Source organism: Coenobita brevimanus, chromosome 11 (genome assembly GCF_032717465.1).
Source record: "Coenobita brevimanus isolate Jiangsu-jjx chromosome 11, ASM3271746v2, whole genome shotgun sequence".
Taxonomy (NCBI): Eukaryota; Metazoa; Arthropoda; class Malacostraca; order Decapoda; family Coenobitidae; genus Coenobita; species Coenobita brevimanus.
The window spans coordinates 5,866,169-5,886,596 of record NC_136964.1 but is presented as its reverse complement, the minus strand read 5'-3'; the positions used below and the strand labels follow the sequence as shown (position 1 = coordinate 5,886,596).

General features: G+C 40.6%; 1 protein-coding gene across 1 annotated transcript in view; it reads right to left on the bottom strand.

The window, feature by feature from the left end:
* The window catches only part of Stt3B (catalytic subunit 3B of the oligosaccharyltransferase complex), a 55,224-nt gene that overhangs the window by 14,353 nt on the left and 20,443 nt on the right, over nt 1–20,428 (bottom strand). The window contains exons 7-13 of the mRNA XM_080281281.1: nt 17,432–17,559; nt 13,384–13,500; nt 11,718–11,869; nt 9,827–10,172; nt 7,514–7,627; nt 4,779–4,903; nt 3,282–3,369 (exon numbers count right to left, since the gene is read on the bottom strand). Coding sequence (XP_080137407.1) covers nt 3,282–3,369; nt 4,779–4,903; nt 7,514–7,627; nt 9,827–10,172; nt 11,718–11,869; nt 13,384–13,500; nt 17,432–17,559 — 1,070 coding nt within the window. The remainder of the gene's footprint in view (nt 1–3,281; nt 3,370–4,778; nt 4,904–7,513; nt 7,628–9,826; nt 10,173–11,717; nt 11,870–13,383; nt 13,501–17,431; nt 17,560–20,428) is intronic.

The following is a 20,428-nucleotide window of genomic DNA, read 5'->3' as shown; positions in this document are numbered from 1 at the left end:
CACATATATGATCTACTTTATTCATTATTTTCCTTTTGCTTCTGCCATACAATTTTATTCAATGTTCAGAGGGATCACTAGTGGTTAAGTGGTTTAACAAATGCTGTAATAAATCCTGCCTCCTCAATTCAGTGCAGCCTTCTGGACTTACTGTATTTATTATTTTACTCTTGCTTCTTCCATACAATTTTATTCAACGTTTAGCGGGATCAGTGTTGGTAAAGTACTTTAATAAATAATATTAACAATTCTTCCCTCCCTAGTTCAATGCAACTATCTGGACCAATAACGTGATTAATACTTCATCATACAGAAGTGTTGAAGGGTAGAACTATGACAAACATCCTTAACTACATTTTACAGTATTGCACAAAAAATCCCCAACCATCCAGGGAATATACAGAAAAATCTCCAGTCACCCCTAAGAATGCAAAGAAAAATCTCCAGTCACCCCTAAGAATGCAAAGAAAAATCTCCAGTCACCCCTAAGAATGCACAGAAAAATCTCCAGTCACCCCTAAGAATGCACAGAAAAATCTCCAGTCACTCCTAAGAATGCACAGAAAAATCTCCAGTCACCCCTAAGAATGCACAGCAAAATCTCCAGTCATCTCTAAGAATGCACAGAAAAATCTCCAGTCATCCCTAAGAATGCACAGAAAAATCTCCAGTCATCCCTAAGAATGCACAGAAGAATTTCCTGTCACCCCTAAGAAAGAACAGAAAATTTTCCAGTCACCCCTGGGAAATTCAAACTCCTCAACAACCATCATGTTACTCTCATCTACATTTTCTTTCAAAACAATGCCCACAAACACCAACAAAACTCTGAACCAGTCTGAAAAGCTCTTGTTCACTATCAGAAAGTTGTACAGAATCAACTGCATACACCATATTTGTAATACTCCACCTTTCACCACTTATTACTATCCTCATCCTTCTCTCCGTAAGTTTTTACCTCCCTCATAACTACACACACACACACACACACACACACAAACACACACACACAAACACACACACACATAGGTATGGGGCTATTACATATCCTTGTCTCACTCCAACACTGATATTAAACTACTCATTTGGACACCAAATCACCCTTACACATGTTTCACTACCCTAATTAAAATTTTTAACAACATTCAACAACTTCCACTCATTCCATACAAAAATATCTTTCAAAATCCCTCAGCATTTACCCTGATGAAGTACAGATTTTATTAAAGAAGAGAGATTTCTTGGAAGGCCAATTTTGTAAAAAAAAGAAAAAAAAAAAAAAAATCATCATCATCATCATCCAGACCTCCTTTCCCATCCTATGGCAGGGTGAGGAGTAGCAATATCCAGACAGCCCATATTTGCCCAATCCAATGGGTCACGCTTCCATTCACTCACAATTCAAGCCCCTGGAATAGACTCTATCTGATACGCCACAAACATTCACCACATTCTGCGGCTTCACATAAACATATCTGATAGAGTCAATCCGGACGATGTCACATTAAAAACTCTGCACTAGTCTACCAAGTTCTTGTCCGGTATTTGCAAGTACTACTGCATCACTGGCATACAGCATGTTACACTAAAAGAAATTATATACTAACTTCAGCACCCAGTGTTTAGTGTATCAGCAGCAAGACTTGAGTATGTATAGTGCATGGATTAATCATCCTCATTATTAAAATCTTCACTAAGATGATCCCTTCAATTCTGTTCTTTCTACCACCATACTACCTTTTTTAGTTTATCAGATGATTTTTGAACAAGAAGGGTAAGATACAGCCTTTAATAAACTCTTCAAAAAGAGAGGAGATTCCTAAAATGAATAAATACTCTTGTAACTGCAAAACAATGACATCCTGCAACTTAGGTGAATAAAATATTGAAAAAAAAAATAATAATAATAAAAAAAAAAAATCATCTACATGGACCCAGCAGCTAACCTATTGCAGTAATGCATGAAATGACAGCACAAGAGCCACAATAAAAAGGAAACCGTTTTGTGCATGGTCAGTGAAAATGCTTCTTCGTTTCTCTGAAAAGCTGTATTTCCTATGAGAATGACTGTTATTATCATTGTTGTGTCCCAAGGCTAAGCTGGATGAAAACCCAGTGATCTGCAGGCTGGAGTTGCCCTACTGTAGCTCACCATCTTCCTTTCACATGATAAGGAGGGAAATGAAATGCATTTGTGTAACCAGGCAGGTTACATCAGTGCCACCACATGGAGGTGTCCTCTTTGACATCCCTACAACATTAAGAAGCTTTAGCATGGTATACTACAAATTATACAAAATCCAAGACAATTCAAACTCCAAGTACTGTATCAACAGGATTCCTGGAAATATAACTGGGAGGATTAAATGTAGAAGGTAACACAAGAACATAAAAATCTATGACAAAGCAGGAAGTATATTTAAAAATATAAAGGAAATCTGTGTAAAATGTACTGTTCTCTTCAAAGTAAGAAGCTCAAGTCCCCTATCTAACTAACTAATCTATGCAAATACCTTCAATATCTATCTATTTATCTATCTGTCTCTGCCTAAAGCATTATTTATCTATTGCTAATGCCACATCCCAAGAAGGACAGCACCAACTTTTACCTCCATACATTTCTATCCCAGCTCAAATTATCATCATCATCATGAGTAAGGATGGAGTAAGGAGGGTGAAGTGCTTGAAAGGGTACAGCAGGGAAGAAAGGTTGCTGGTTTCTTGAAAGCAGTGATAAGAAACAGGGAAGTGAGCATGGAAGTGAAAAAGTTACTACATGACAGTATTGTGATACCAACTCTAACGTACGGAAGTGAAGCTTGGACATTGTTGGAAGGACACAAGTCAAGAGTGAGAGCAGTGGAAATGAGTTATTTAAGAGGAGCCTGTGGAGTCACGTGGAGAGACAGGCTGACGAATGAGGATATAAAGGAACGTTGTGGTGTGGATGTGGATGTGATAGGAAGCGTTATGAGGAATACACTGAGGTGGTTTGGCCATGTGGAGAGGATGGAGGGTGAAAGACTGACGAAGAGAGTGTATATGAGTGAGGTGGAGGGGGAAAGAGGGAGGGGGAGGCCAAGGATGAGATGGAGGGATGGGGTGGAGAGGTATATGAGATAGGGGGGTGTAAGTTGGGAGCAGGGCAGTGAAATGGCGGGGGACAGGGCGACTTGGAGGCGATTTGTTTGTGGCCACCCCAAACGGGATTGAGGCGTCTGGCAATAGATAGACAGATAGAGATCATCATGCATAAATACTTAGGACTAAATATTACCTACCTTTTTCGTGAGGTAGACATTCCTCCTTTTGACTTTCCTCTGTGATACACCAATACGAGGTCTGTTGAACTCGTCTGGTTTCTTCACCCTGGAGTAGAAAGTCATTGAATAAAATTAATATGCCTTAAACCTCATCTTATCCAAGCATTTTCAAGACTACTTTTTTTGTTATCATCATTAACTTCCAATTTAGAGAGAGTGAGAGAATGTAGGGGTCATCAATGTGTGTTCAGGGAGTACAGGAAATTGCCTTCAGTCTCTTTCTCTCTCTCTCTCTCTCTCTCTCTCACACACACACACACACACAATCCCTGCTATACCCATTTCACCTTAACCTGGGTCAGATTTTCATCCTTTTGCAGCTTATTTCACATAGTTCAAGGGCAATGAAGGACAGTGCTATGGCTCCACAACCTCTTCATAACACCTTTTTTTTTGTGACCAGCATCATATTCTGGTGGTGTTATTTTGTTACAACTCATTCATGATGGAGGGAGAGCAATTTTAAGCCAAGCAGTACACAGCTAACTCCACCTCCAAACCACCACACAAAATCCAGTATGATGGAAGTACCGTTACAGCAAGTTCATCTTAAAAGCTACCTTTCCTGAAGACTTTCTGAGCTATATAATCCCAGGTTAAATTAAACATGGCTTTCCTATTATAGTTTCATTGCTGCCTATGCATATAATTAACCAGTTTTCCCCAAATTTAAAGCAGCACTTGTAGGAAAAAATTTGTGAAATCTTAGCCTCCATGACCTTTCAAAGTGCTTATCCTCTATGCTGGAGAAAAATCTATCTATCTATCTAGGCTGCTGGAGAGAAAAAAATGTATATATATCATGGATCTGGAAAAACGATATAACAGACATTCTTTTTTTTTGTCTAGTAACGACTACAAAGTGATGTTGAAATTAAAGCAGTGCATTACAGGGAATCACTCTGTATATTCATTCATTCATCATTCATCATCCAATCCTACGTTGCCCCATGAGAAGCGTAGGAGCCCAGGGCTAGGCAAGTTGGTCCTGGCATTTAAGATTAGAGTGGCCAGCCTCAATCATCCCTGAGTGGCATTATGTGCGCAATAAACCCCACCCCTTGGATACAAACCTTCACCGGCTCAATATGATTGGAGCACCAGAATTACCCACTAAACCACCAGGTGCCAAAATTTGGTTATATGGCTACCACCCAGCATAGTAAATGGTTTCCTGGTGTACAGGAAACCATTCAGCTTGTCACTCAGTGCAGAGTCACCCACATGCAGAAGGAATAGGAAAGAATGAAGGAAAGAAAGACAAAAGAAAGAGTCTAAAGTCACCCATAGGCAGAAGGATGAGGAAAGAATGAAGGAAAGAAACACAAAAGAGGATGGATGGAAAGAAGGATGTAGGAGAGGAAAGGGCAGACACCCAAGAGAAGCACTACACCGAGTCAGTGGATGGTGAGCACCCCCACCTACCTGTATATATTTAAAAAAGCCTGTACTGACCTGTATACACGGACGAGCCAGTGCTCTGTAGTGTAGGCCTCCTCCAAATAGGTCAGCTTGAAGTCCTTGTTTCCAATCACAGCATTGCGGGTCCGGTCGAACCCAGGCGGGGTTCGGAAATCTAACTGTAACATTAATACCCTTTCATTAAAACACTGACCATGTGCTTGGTTACATACATACACACAAATCATTTCTATCATCACTATAAAAACACAAATAAACATCACTAACATCATAGAAAAATAGATGAAAATAATCACTATCAACATTATTTTAATCCCCCTCTTAACTCCAGCTGGGCTGATTCTTTGCACGGTAGTTTACCTTCCAAGTTACTGTATTACAACCAATGTATAGACTCCATAAAAGAAACTGACTGCACAGGGCATAATGTACACAAAAATCACACTCCAGGGAATAAGCTAATGAGACAGATAAAACTATGCTGCATACAGTAAATGCATCCTAATACTTGGTCATGTTGCCTTTGGCCTCAATTACAATCTGGAAGCATTTGGGCATGCTGTCTGCTAAATTTTGAAAGTATTCTGCATTCACCTTCTTGAGCCACAGGTTGTGAATCTCATCCATATGGTGATGCAATGATGAGGTGTTGCACGGTGTAAATTTGTAGGCTTACTCTTCATATACTGTAATTCCATGTGTTTTCGATGCAATTCAAATCCAGAGAGTGATCTGGAATACAGCACTTTAATGTATTTATCTAAGAGGAATTTCATAATTTCCTTTGCCTTGTGGCATGGGGCAGACTCCTGCATAAACAGTGTGTAACCTTTAATATAAAATTGCAGATGGTTGTCCTGCACCTCCAGGCACTGGTCAGCATTCATTGTCGTGTTTTTACAAAGGAAGTAAAGGCCTCTCCTGCCCACTTCTCTGCTAAAACAACCCCACATCATTATGCTATCACTGTGCTTGACAGTCTTCTATGTGTAGGGTGGGTCATGGCGACTGACCATGTGAGGCCTCCTTACCTGCCTAATACAGGTACAAGGATGAAAAACCACAGGTGCTCTGATCAGAGAACATCACCTTCCTCCAGACTTCTGAGGTCCAATATTTTTATTTTCTTGCAAAATCAAGCCATTTCTGGCACATCTGTTTGGTCAGAAGTGGTTTCTTGGTTGGCATGCATGATGGAAAGTTCAGGTTCTTCAGCAGCAGGTGTTGTATGGTGTGGACAGAGGCACCTTGGGTTTGAGATGGTTAACTTTTGAGTTGTACAGCCATAATATTATGAGTTTTAAGCACCTCATACCTTAGGAGATTGCCTGTAGCCTTTGTTATCTTATGCTGCCATCCTGGATGAGCCTGACAGAACAACATTTGGTGAGAGGCTAAAAGCACTTTCCTCATCGATCATTCTGACTGACCATCTGGTTCACTGTGCTGTTTCTTTTGGGTGGGATGTTCTCCTGCTTCCAGGCAAGAATACGAGCATTTTCCTCATTATTTAGATTCATAGCACCCTTAAGCTTATCAACAAAGTGCACACAATAACATCAAATACAGCAAAAAGCAATATCCAAGGGCTCTGGCTACGAGTGAAATCTGCAATACTACCCCATAGCTCAGCTAGTGGGTGACTTGAATTAGGCCTAAACACAGAGTTTATTTGAAGCAAGCCTAGAGGGAAGCCAGATGTCACCAGACAGAAATCAAGCTGTTAGCATGGTACACACTGCAATGAAACAGGTCATTCCTTGCTGTTGTATTTTGAGGTAGAGAGGCCAATTTCTTTCAATGAGTCTGAATATTTTTCCTTACATGAAATGTGCAGCATGGCTTATGGACTTTCACCGCGCCTTACATGAGGTCTGCAGTTCGGCAAGGGTAAAGGATTGGGTGAGGTCTGATGCATAAGTGAAGAAAGAGAAAGTATAAACTATTGACAGTTTGCTCAGTACAATGGATCAATTACTCAAGTAAAAGCAAAATATTATGAGGAATGTGTCCAGAAATCTATGTGTAATAGTGATACGCCTTTATTAGCATAATGATCCTATACTGAAACTATATGAACACATCACCATCATCACCAAAATACTGATTGGTTTTTCATTAAAAGATGGATTTGTTAAGATCCAGAAACAATGAAAAAATACAAAACCCGAAGAACTACCAACAGCATGTCTGGTGATGTGGGTCAGACAATTATTCACACATTATTCAAAGCCCCAGAATCCTGACTCCACTTCACAAGCTTAATACAGTAATAGTATACAGTTCAGATGCTACATTCATAATAAATGTATGCATGGTTACTAAGCTTAGCCATATACCAATTACGGCAGTAATGTCAGAGAAAAAAGATCAACTAGATTTAACTGCACCTACTTCACACTTAAGTCATGTCTGTCACCTTCCTCTCTGACAGATCCTATCAAAGTGGCAGAGAAATATACCAAGCCGCTCTCAGCATAGGAATATTAGACAGAAGAAGGTGAGAAGCAAAGCAGTGAAACATTAAGCAAATTTTTGTCTCAGAATGTAAATCCCAGGGTCTAAGGTAACCAGCCACCTAAGAAGAGAGAGAGAGAGAGAGAGAGAGAGAGAGAGAGAGATTATATATCACTAACTGTCAGACTTATAGATGGATGAGCCTCCCATAACACCACCACAGCCTTGGGCCCCAGCAATATTTATTAAAAAAAAAAAAAAAAAAAAAAAAAAAAAAAAAACTACCCAGGGCCAGTGACAAAACTACTTACCTTCAATTCCCCAAATCTGTAGTAGGACAATTTGTACATGAGGCAGTTCAGTAGAATTGAGGAGCCCTGAGAGTCTACCCGAAACTCTCCTCGGTCTGTGAAGTAATCACTCTCCTGAAACCAAACATAAAGATTGAATTTTGAAGTGTAATGATAGTTCAATAACTATTCTACAAGTATCATCATCACCATCATCACCTGACCTTAATTCCCATTTAAGGATAGGGCAAGATGACATCAAATATATAAATCAGTATTCTCTTGCCTTAAATTGGCTTATGGTTCTTTCCTAGCTAGGTAAGGTAATGTTATTTGGCAGTAGCAGGTGTAAAGTGAAATAATCACTTTCCTGAGAGCAAAGATGAAATCTCGAAATCATAATTTAAGTTGGGCAGGTATTCTGAAAGAAAGTATCCCCATCATCATCATCATCATCACCTTTTAGCCCCTTATAAGAAAGACTGAGGTACAGTTAATAAAACAAGGAATGAGAAAATACGAAATGTCTACTAAGCAGTTATTCTAATGGAATGGATCATCATCCTAACCTTTTTTGTCTCGCCTAAGGATGGTTAGGTAGGCTTCACAATATAAGAAAAAAAGAACCACAAACAAGAAACAACTACTGCACTAACAGGCAGGCTACTGAAATTGGATAAGTACCAATAAAACACAAATCATCAGGCACTAGCAAGGGTAAAATATAATGATATCATTATCGTACTGACAGGATTACAGGAAGTAATTCTGGCCCCTCCAGTATAACAACCCTTTCCTTAATTTAATTAAATCTTAGAGGTAACACAAAAACATTATATTACAATTGTTATCTTACTGAATGGGCTGAAGGTCACAATATTCTCCCAATCTTTTCAGTCTCCCTGTCCCTCCCTCCACCTCACCTACATACACCCTCTTAGTCAGTCTTTCATTCTCCATTCTCTCCACATGTCCAAACCACCTCAGTGTATTTCTCCTAATCTTCTCAACCACATCTACATCCACCCCACAATGTTCTTTCACTTCTTCATTCGTCAACCTGTCCCTCCGTGTCACTCCACATGCTCCTCTCAAGCAGCTCATTTCCACTGCTCTCACTCTTGACTTGTTCCCCTCTTGCAAGGTCCATGCCTTGCTTCCATACGCCAGGGTAGGGATCACAATACTATCAAGCAGTGACTTCTTAACTTCCATACTCACCTCCTTATTACTCATCACTGCTTTCAGTGAACCAACAACCTTCCTTCCCTGCTGTACCCTTTCACGCACTTCATCCCCCAAGGTTCCATCCTTACTCATCACACTACCCAAGTACTCGAATGCACTCACATTCTCCATATCCTTGCCATCCAACCTCACCATGCATTCTGTGACTTCATTCCTCTCAAACTCCATAACTTTACTCTTGTTTACATTAACTCTGACATTCCTCTTCCTACACACTGTCCCAAATTCATTCACCAAACCTTGCAACTCCCAATCATCTTCACTCAACACATCCACTGCCCTACCTTGTATCTCCTTTACAACCCCATCCATGTATATATTAAACAGCCATGGAGACATCACACAACCCTGTTTCTGTCCCACAATGAGATCAAAGAACTCACTCAGCTCACCATCCACTCGCACCGGAGCCCTAGCTTCTTCGTACATACTCTTCACAGCACTCAACAATCATACTTCCAATTAATTATGCTAATAGGAGACCACCCTGTCCCTGAACCATTTTCAAGACAAATAATTTAGTCACCTCATAGATCTTAACTGCAATGCAGGTCTTCCATAATGTATAATAATGCCAGAGATGTAAAATGGCCTCTTATGGCTCAAATGATCTATAATATGGTAGCTTAGCTTTAGGCCCTCCTAAGCCCAAAAAGGGTAATACAGGATTTGCCATTTTTTTCTTTTACTGTTGTCACTGTTAAAGTTTTAATCAGTTTAACTCAATCAGAATGAGAAATCTGTCTTAAGTTGAATATGAAGTTAAAATAAAAATGCTATCTATCAACCTATTTATCTATTTCCAGACACCTTAATCCCGTAAGGGGCGGCCACAAACAAATAAATTGCCTCCAAGTTGCCCTGTCCCCCGCCAAATAAAAATACTATCTATCTATCTATTGCCAGACACCATAATCCCGTAAGGGGTGGCCATTTGACTTTGAGTTATTTGTTTTACGGAAAGGGGCACTAACCTTCCACCAACCCACTTGCTGACACGTAGAGGGCACATATGGTTTGGTTATATAGTTACCACCCAACACTGTAAATGCAATATAAGAAAATGAAATACTGTACAACACACACCTTAATGTCTTTTGGATGTTCTCCCTCAGCGATTCTGACCATCCACAAGAACTTGTTGATGTCATCACCGGAGTAACCAATGACACCCCCAAAAATGACAAGCACATAATCGACATCCAGTGCAGTCATGATGTCGTATGCGGCTGTCTCGTTGGAGGACATGGCCTTCCCTACCAGCGCTATGTGTGAGTTGTTCCATGTGTTGTTGTCTACTAGGGTTGTGCGGTTGGCCATCCCTGCTATCTGGTATCCGTAGTCCCACCAAGACATCACTCGGGCATCACTGGCTGTGTTCTGGGCCAGCCAGTAGTACGCCTCTCGGAAGTCATCGAGAATCTGACGGGTCCTGTAAAGGTATGATTAGAGAAAGAATGAATATTGATGAGATGCAGTTTGGGTTTATGCCAGGCAAAGGTTACTTGGGAGACGAGTCATGTGCTGGAGGTGGGGCTGGAGTGGGTAGAGTGAGGAGTGGTTGGAATAAGTTCAGAGAGCTGTTGCCTCTCCTGACAATGTGAGAGCTCTCCCTCTGTGCTATGATTTCTTTGTATGTGGCATGTGTTAGGTGTAATGCTGTATGGTAGCAAGACCTGGGATGTAAAGGATGGGGATATTTGCAGGCTCAAACATACAGAAATGACAATAGTTAGTGGATGTGCAGTGCATCCTTGAATGCAAGGCCTGGGGCTAGGTTTACAATGCATGAGTCAAGAGGTAGGATGGGACTGGAGTATATTGGTACTGTGATGAGGAGTGGTACACTGAGATGGTCTGAGCATGTGGAGAGGCTGGGGGATATATAATTGGGGGGAAAAAGTGAGAAGTGTGAACACTGGGGGTAGGGATGCAAGAGGCAGACCGAAAAAGACCCGGGACGAGGACACTGAGTTTGACCTCAGGGATATGGGACTGAATAGGGAGGCTGCCAGGGACTGAGCAGCATGGAGAGCGGCTATCAGGTGACCATGGTGGATGCATGCAAGGATGTTGGAGCCTTTATAAAGGAAAGAAAATGAACATGTCATCACACTGAAGAAGTTAAACACAAGACCTGGATATAATAAACAAGACTTATATGGGATTCTGTTGTTACTGGAGACTGTAAAAAGAAAAATGTTTTATGCTATCACCATAATACAGAAAACTGCTGTCAAAGAATGCAAACAATGGAGTGCATACACATGAGGTTAAAAGAGTAAAAATATACAGCTTCCCTCCACTGTTACCAGTAACAGCGAAAAGGTAAACATCTACAGTTGTTATAATCATCAAAATCCTTGTCACATTTGTCATTATCACTGTCCCAAGACTACTTCCCACCGAGAAAGCACAAAAGCAGAGCCATCAACTAATTACATATTAATATCACCATGTCTTATCTATGAAGTAAACTTGGAGCTACAAACTATAGTATCACCATATTTCACATAAAGAAAGCTGTGAACAAACACATTCTGATCCAAGATGTTAGAAAAATGAACTGGGAAACACTGGGCTGGAACCATTGTATCTATAAATAACATTCCCAAAAATAGGTATTATTCTACCAGGAGACATATGAGCAGTTCTATCTATCTACCTATTGCCAGACGCCTTAATCCCATATGAGGTGGCCACAAACAAATCGCCTCCATGTTGCCCTGTCCCCCGCCATTTCATTGCCCTGCTCCCAGCTCACAACCCCCTCTCTCGTATACCTCTCCACTCCATCCCTCCATCTCATCCTTGGTCTCCAGCGGTTAACACCAATAACTGGAATGGTTTGACGGGTGGTGGGGTTTCTTGCTTGTGCTATACCACTGGTCAGATATGCCTCAAATGTCTAGACCAAGTGGTCTAGCCCTGGGTTCCTATGCTTCTGACAGGACAGTACTAAAAATGGCAAACGTACCCATCTTGGCCATATGATGCAAGAACAATGGAGGGTGAGGAGTAAGCATTGGAGGTGACCCAGGTGCAATGGACGGAAAACATCATGAGGATCATCAGCACCGCCACGATCACCATGGACCGGATGTTCACACCCAGCCCATCATTGCTTGCCTGTAAGTAAACATAGATATAGGCATGGTATCAAGAATGAGAGATTACCAAATTGTTGGGGAAATCATGAACATTATCGGGAACAAAAATGAAATGCTGTGTAGTACTGAATCCTGAAGATAAAACTTTTTTTTTTTTTTTTTTTTTTTTTTTTTTTTGAGAAACTACTGTATAGTAAGTCTTCATTACTGTCAACCTTTTCTGACATACTTCTTTGTTAAAAAGTTTACACAAAATGAGAATAAAGAAAAAACATGTCTACTAAATTTACATTGTTAGCTATAAAACTGAACAGCCTTCACTTATTACAAAATACATTCCTGACTGACAAGAATATGTATATATGGAAAGAACAATTTGTGGGCAATATACCAAAGAGTCCAGACGAGGTAAGTTGTACCAGTGGAAGCAGTAACAGTGCCTCTGTACAAACGTCGTAAGTGAGGAGAGCAAAACTTACCATGGAACAGATACTGGTCTGTAAGTATCCGACCTTTAGCTAGTGGTGTGGGAGAACAAGCTAACTTACTGAGTTTAGACTTTGGTCCCCTTTAATGTATGCCTCTTGGGAATCAAACACACTTAGCCCAGTGGTCCTTCCACTGTTGGAAACATTTTGTAAAGTTAATTTCTGGGATGGCATCTTCAGTTTAGGAAATAGCCAAAAGCTACAGGGGGCTATGTCAGGAGAGTTAGGAGCTTGACAGACCTGTGTGATCCTGTGTTTGGCCAAAAAAAAATCCTGGATGAGACGGGATGAATGAGCTAGAGCCTTGCTGTGGTGGAGCTGCCAGTCTTCTGCATCCCACAACTCTTTATCCCTTGTGGATTTTTTGGACAAACACAAGACCACTCAGGTCTGGCAGGCTCCCCACTCTCCTGACATGGCTCCCTGTGATTTTTGGCTACTTCCTAAACTAAAGATGCCGCTGAAAGGTTCGAGATTTGAGGACACAAATGAGATAAAGAAAAATGCAACAAAGATCTTATTGGCGATCCCAAGAACTGACTTTACAAAACGTTTCCAGCAATGGAAGAACCTCTGGGCTGTGTTGAGTCCCAAGGGGAATACTTTAAAGATGATTAAAGTTTGAACTCAATAAGCTTTCCCCCCCCCCTCACCAGATAAAGGTCAGACCTCGTATGTTAAACAATACTGTATAGGAAAGCCATATAGGAAAACAAATATCAAAGACTTACCAAAGAATGGACAAGTTAAATATTATAGGAAAGGCATAAAGAAAAACAAATATCTGAGCCAGGAAAGTGATGAATTGGGTAGTGTTAGAAGTGATAGGGAATGTGTGGATAAAATAGTTGCAGTATGACGCTGCCACTGCTACCACCACCAGCCAGACCTTTTTTCCAGTCAAAGGAAGGGGCAAGATTGGGTGCAGGGAACAAAGAGAAATCAATACATATTGTCTCAGTATAATGTCGGCACAGTGCACTGAAAGAAAGATGACAGCAATGAAGTACTATATATGTGAAGACTGTGTCATCAAAGAACTGACCTGTTGCTCATGCTTCATCTTGCGTAGTTTACCAGCTTTGTCATATTTGTTATTCTTTTCTCCATCATCTTCATCCTCACTCGAGTCTCCACTCTGAGGGCGTGATGGCTCCTCCTCCTAACAACACATTTATCACAAATTATCATCATCATCATTAACATTATCCACCTTATCAATAATAAAATCGGTAGGACCACAAACAAAGGTTATAATTTAGAACATACTGGTAACAATATCTACAATGAACCCTCTGAAATTAGCCATAAACAATTCATACATCATTCTGTTTTCAGAATATCCTTAATATATATTCAGATAACAGTTGTTAAGGAATGTCTGTTATTTGAAAACATTTTAATCTGTGAGGGTAATCAACAAATGTTCATCAAAAATACTTCTTTAAGACAGATCTGCAATCAAAATCCAACATTCCAGCCTAACTTCTAACTATAATAACCCTGTGTAGAATAAAAAAACAGAAAATAAAAATAAATTAATTAATTAATAAAAAGTACAAAACAGAACTATCAATGAAGAACAAAGTGAAATTGGCAACACATTCACACAAAATACTCTCATCACATATTTACCGAAATTGGCTGCCTAAAAATACTGATGATTTATATACACCTTACATCAGTGGAATTAATAAATAAATCACCTGAAGCACTTATTACATGTAACTACTATGCATATAAAATCTATCCAAAATCTCAAACAATAAATGCAATAAACTCACAAGACTGTCATCATCATTATCAACAACCAAACCTCTTCTCCAACCCTAGGATAAGGTGAGACTGTGTGTGTGTGTGTGTGTGTGTGTGTGTGTGTGTGTGTGTGTGTGTGTGTGTGTGTGTGTTCAATGGGCCACACCTGTCTTCACTCACCATTCAAGCCCCCAAGGACCCTGGCTCCACCTCACAGGCTAAAACAAGCACACATTCACATTTCATACCATCCATCAGCTAAAGCCACTTTGAAGACTAACACTTTACTGGAACACATCAGGGGTGCCAAATCCAACATACACTTCACCATACAAAATTCTTCCAGCCCACCTGATTCACTAAAGGTTCCCTAGCTTCACTACTCTCTCAAGCCTCACTTTTGCACATACTCATTTATATCTATTTATTTTCTTGTCCTGCCACACTTTCACCCACCTCAGAACTTGCTATTCACAACAATTCTCTCCACATGACCATACCATTTAAGCACATTTTGATATACACTACCCCCTTAGGCCACATCCTTAATGAAGCACATTATTCCACATCCTCTCCACTCTGCACTCTACACCCATTCTTCAACAGCGCCATTTCCACTGGTCTTACTATTAACTTTTTTTTTTTCATGCTACACTGTAATCTCTCACACACATGTTAGAGCAGGCACTAAATCTCATGCATGTTCCTCGCAGTCACCATATTCAGACATCGGCTTCTTATCAATGCCTTCAAAACACCAGCCACTTTCCTTCCCTATGCCACTCTACTTCCACTTACGTGCAATTACCTCTCTTCCCTATCACTAAACCTTGACACTTAACACCCTAGCCATTTCAAATCTTTCTCCATTCACTGTAGTATCACACTAGAAGAAGGGCATCTTTGTGTGGTGGCAATGACATAACTGGGTAACTCTATTGCCTGGTTATGCAAACACTCCTAAAATTTCTACTTATCTCCTGACAGGGGGATGATGGGCTTCAGGATGGAGGTAACTTCTGTCTGCAGTCTACTGGGTTCACATTTTAGATGAACCTGGGGTGACAAGTACTATGGTACTACTACTATTACAACTGGGAATCACCTTCTCTCAACAACCATCACTTTAAATCTTACCTACATTTACTTTCATGCTCTCAGACACCTAGCAATTCCTGAGGACATTCTTTGACATAAATATTTTACGAAAATAAATCAGATTCAAAACAGTTATAGAGTACAATGCATTTAAACTGAATGGCAGCGATGGGAGAAACTATCTGTTTCTACTCTGTGTTTACATCCTGTGTAATATCACTGGAATTTTTTGCTTAACTGTTATTAATATATCAGTTCATTATTTGGGTTATTTTCAATGCAGCTGATAAAAAGTATGAAGGATGGGAACACACAGTGAAAACAGATAATTTTTCTCACTACCACTGCAGAAATTTAAATGCCCTGTACTCTACACCAGATGCAAATATGAATGTTTACAGAGCATTTATGTTTTAGAATGATGTCACGAATCACCTCCTTCAGTCAACTCGTGGGACACTCTGTATAATGGACAGTCATGGGGACAACACACAACACTGATCTTAAACCATCAACTTATAAGCCCACATACCCTTCAGCATGCTTCACTACTATCATGAGAACTCTTCATGGCATTCAGCAGCCTACAATTCACATCATACACATGCAAAAAATTTCCATAATCCCTATTTATCTTGTTACGTGCATTTCCGAATTCACAACTGCCATAAATATCTTACAGTTCTTTTCACAAGGCTTCTTACTATCTGTCTCACTGCATATTCCTGAACCACATTTCCTTTACCACTTCTAAAGCCATCCTATTTGTCACTCACCAGGCAATCAAGTATGTCCCTTACTTTCTCTATGATAATTCTTCCACGTACTCTTCCTACTGCACTCAAGAGATTTATGCCTCAGTAATATTTGCGTGCACTTAGCTCACCTTTATTCCTGCAAGGCTATAAGGGTACAGATCCACTTATCCAAGCTATCTTACAAATCTTGAACAAACACTTCATTCCACTCTCTCCACTGCACTTAATCATCTCAGCATTTAACTCATCAACATCAGCTGCTTTCCCATTCTCTAGTCACATCACGGCATTTAATACTTCTTCCATCCATCCATCCATCATCCAATCCTACATTGTCACATGAGGAGCGTAGGAACCCAGGGCTAGGCAGTTGGTCTCGACATTTAAGATGAGAGTGACCAGCCTCACTCATCCATGAGTGGTATTACATGAGCAATCAACCCCAACCACCCTTTGGATATAAACCTTCACCGGCTCAATCTGACTGGAGCACAATAATTACCCACTAAACCACCAGGTGCCAAAATTTGGTTATATGGTTACCACCCAGCGTAGTAAATGGATTCCTGGTATACAGGAAACCATTTGGCTTGTTACTCAGTGTAGAGTCACCCACAGGCAGAAAGAAAAGGAAAGAATGAAGGAAAGAAAGACAGAAGAGGGAGTGTAAAGTCACCCGTAGGCAGAAGGACAAGGAAAGAATGAAGGAAAGAAAGACAGAAGAGGATGGAAGGAAAGAAGGATGGAAGAGAGGAAAGGGAAGCCAACCGAGAGCAGCACTACAACGAGTGAGTGGATGGTGAGCGTCCCCAATGTTAGGTTTCCTGGCACCAACTTCCTTCTCTGCACACCATCACAACCAATTATGGTTACAAACACTCTGCTCTCGCCACTTCCACTCAACAGACGTTCAAAATATTCTTACCATCTGCTCCTTATTTTATTTCCATTAATTAATATTCATTCACTTTCATCCCTCACACTTCTACACTTTTTTCCAACATTTTCATACCTGTTTCCTGAATAGTTTCCTACATACAGAGTCATGTGCATTACTTTTTCTTCTAAGATCATCATTTATCTTCTTCTTTTTCCTCTTTACTAAACTCTTCATATGCTTCTTAGTATCAATGTATTCTCTTCTTTCATCTAAACACCCTTCCTGTAAAATACTATTCCATGTAAAACAACAAGTGAAAAGAAAATCTGTTAATTGAACTAAGTCTCCTGGTAAACATTAAGCTAAAAAAAATAAAAAATAATAATAATTGCAATACATCAATATTAGGCTGCAATACATACAAATTTAATCCCTTCAGCAAGACATCTGATGTAGCTATTATATTTTTGCTACTGCCAGGCAATTCCATTAAGGTTTGTGGAAACTGATGGCAGTAAAAAAGACCCAACCCAAATATCCAAGTAAGTCAGAGAAATGAGCTGATACCAAACTCAAACACATTAAAAAATCTGAAACCATACCTTCAGATAAACTTCAAAGAGCCTCGAGAATGCGATGCCGCCAAGGACACAGACGACTGGGGTGAGTGTGAGCATGAGTCGTACCATCACACCAGCAAAGTACACAGCACTCACCGCAAACAAGACAACTGCAATACAATGAATACCTAACTTTAGTATCACCATTTAAACCTAGTCATTCCCAACATCTAAACCTAGCCATACCCAACATCTAAACCTAGCCATACCCAACATCTAAACCTAGCCATACTCAATATCTAAACCTAGTCATTCCCAACATCTAAACACAGCCATACTCAGTATCTAAACCTTGCTATACCCAACATCTAAACCCAGCCATACTATACCTAACTGGGGGAAAATATGATGAGTCACACCATCCCTGCAAAGTACACCAAATTCACCACTAATAACAGATCCAGTACACCACATTCACCACTAATACATGACCCAGAAAACAATAAGAAACATGAAAAGAAATGGTACAAATGTGGGAGAACTACTATCAACAGCACATTCAGTGAAATGTTCCACAAAATCTTTCACACATCGTTAACTTCAGTATACTGTATTTTTATCATCATCATCATCTAAACAGAATTCTTTATAGTTAAAAAAAATGTATATTTTAAACATTGACCATAAAACTGCGACAGATGGGAGAATAAAAATATGTTGAATGGATGGATGGATGAAAAGCAATTGAGTAAAGGTACTGATGCAATACATCACAATGATTTAACATCTTTACTTGACCCTCTTGCTTTTTCACAACATGGATTTGGAGCACTGCACTCTACAAGCACCTTACTGACTAATCTCACAAAATAAGCACTGGATGTCAATTTCACAACACCCACTCAGCATACACTTCTCACAACAACAGACTTTACTTAAGCCTTCGATGCTATCCCCCGACACAAACTGATCACCAAGAGCAACACAATTATAAAGAACAACAGCAAATGCTGGTTTGCCAACTATTTACCTAGCAGACAAGCCATGTTATATTCCTGGGCAAGTCATCACAAACTTGACATTTCCATAAAGAGTTCCATAGGGCTCCATTCTCTCACCCACACTTCTGAACTATAATAATAATCCATCCATCATCCAATCCTATATTGCCCTATGAGGAGTGTTGGAGCCCGGGGCTAGGCAGTTGGTCTCGACATTTAAGATGAGAGTGACCAGCCTCACTCATCCCTGAGTGGCATTACATGAGCAATCAACCCCAACCACCCTTTGGATATAAACTTTCACCGGCTCAATCTGACTGAAGCGCAATAATTACCCATTAAACCACCAAGTGCCAAAATTTGGTTATATGGTTACCACCAAGCACAGTAAATAGTTTCCTGGTGTACAGGAAACCATTTGGCTTATCACACAGTGTAGAGTCACCCACAGGCAGAAGGAAGAGGGAAGAATGAAGGAAAGACAGAAGAGGGAGTGTAAAGGAACCCGCTGGCAGAAGGACAAGGAAAGAATGAAGGAAAGGAAGACAAAAGAGGATGGAAGGAAAGAAGGATGGAGAGGAAAGGGCAGACACCTGACAGCAGCACTACATCAAGTGAGTGGATGGTAAGCGCCTCCATCTACCACGAATACATGCATGAAATTCCCATATCCTAACCACCCACAAATACTTCCTCAGTTGCAGCAGACATCACCTTAACAACCACACAGCTATCTATCTATCTATCTATTGCCAGATGCCTTGATCCCGTAAGGGGTGGCCACAAAAAAATTGCCTCCATGTCACCCTGTCCCCTGCCATTTCACTGCCCTGCTCCCAGCTCACACCCCCCTCCCTCAATATACCTCTCCACTCCATCCCTCCATCTCATCTTTGGCCTCCTCCTTCCTCTTCCCCCTCCACATAACATCAATCCATCCATCGTCCAATCCTATGTCACCCTATAAAGAGCGTGGGAACCCAGGGCCAGGCAGGTTGGTCCTGACATTTAAGATGAGACTGTAGACAAAACCTGCACACTGCAACAGGACTACCTCAACAAACTGCAGACTTGGATTGAGGACTACAGGCTAACAATTGGCCCAGTCAACTCCACCACCACACTCATCACCAACAATAAAAATGAACACAGGAACATCCCCATAACACATTTAACAATGTACGTGTGCCACGCACCTTGGAGTGACACTTGACATTCAACTCACCTTCAAGGACCAAGTACAAGACATCAGGAGGTGCTGCACCCCAAGACTCACTACACTCACGGAAACTACAGAGACAAACATTTGGCAAAAATAAGAAACAATCTCCTTACTCTACAAACAATACAATAAATCAGTGATGTCCTAAGCCTCCCTAAAATGTACTCCTCTATTATCTAATATTCACTACAACATTTAAATCATACAGAACAACACCCTAGACATCAACAATGGATACAACATACTACTCCCACAGCTCACACTCCACAGTAAGAGTTCTCCCTGCCAGAGACTACCTTTATATAAGAGGCACACAGTTCTATGCAGCAGCCTGTGCCAACACACAACACCTCTGTCAGTACATAACAGAGACATACAACACACCTAGGCAAATAAAACAATCAACAGACAAACATCATCAAACCCTCTACAACAATATCCCACCTCCAGAAATTTCAACACTAGCAATGAAAAAGCACCAACATACTCACTATGCATGCATGGCAGTACAACACCTTTATCATAGCACCATAATTCAAGCCCCTGCCCTCCTAACATCCACTCATCAGAGGTGTCCATAAACAGATATGACTGACTTCACCTAGCTGGGCTTAGAGCGGGACATCACCTAACCCTCCTCGCACCAGCTTAGATTTGGGTTGGGTGGAATCACAGATCGCCCTGGGCCAGCTTGTAGAATAGGCCCACACAACATAACACGCATAAAGGAGCACTGTATAGCACATGCACATTACAATGCAGACACAACATCAATGGTGTTGGGAACCAAGGGACAACCCCACAGGGGCAGTTGCT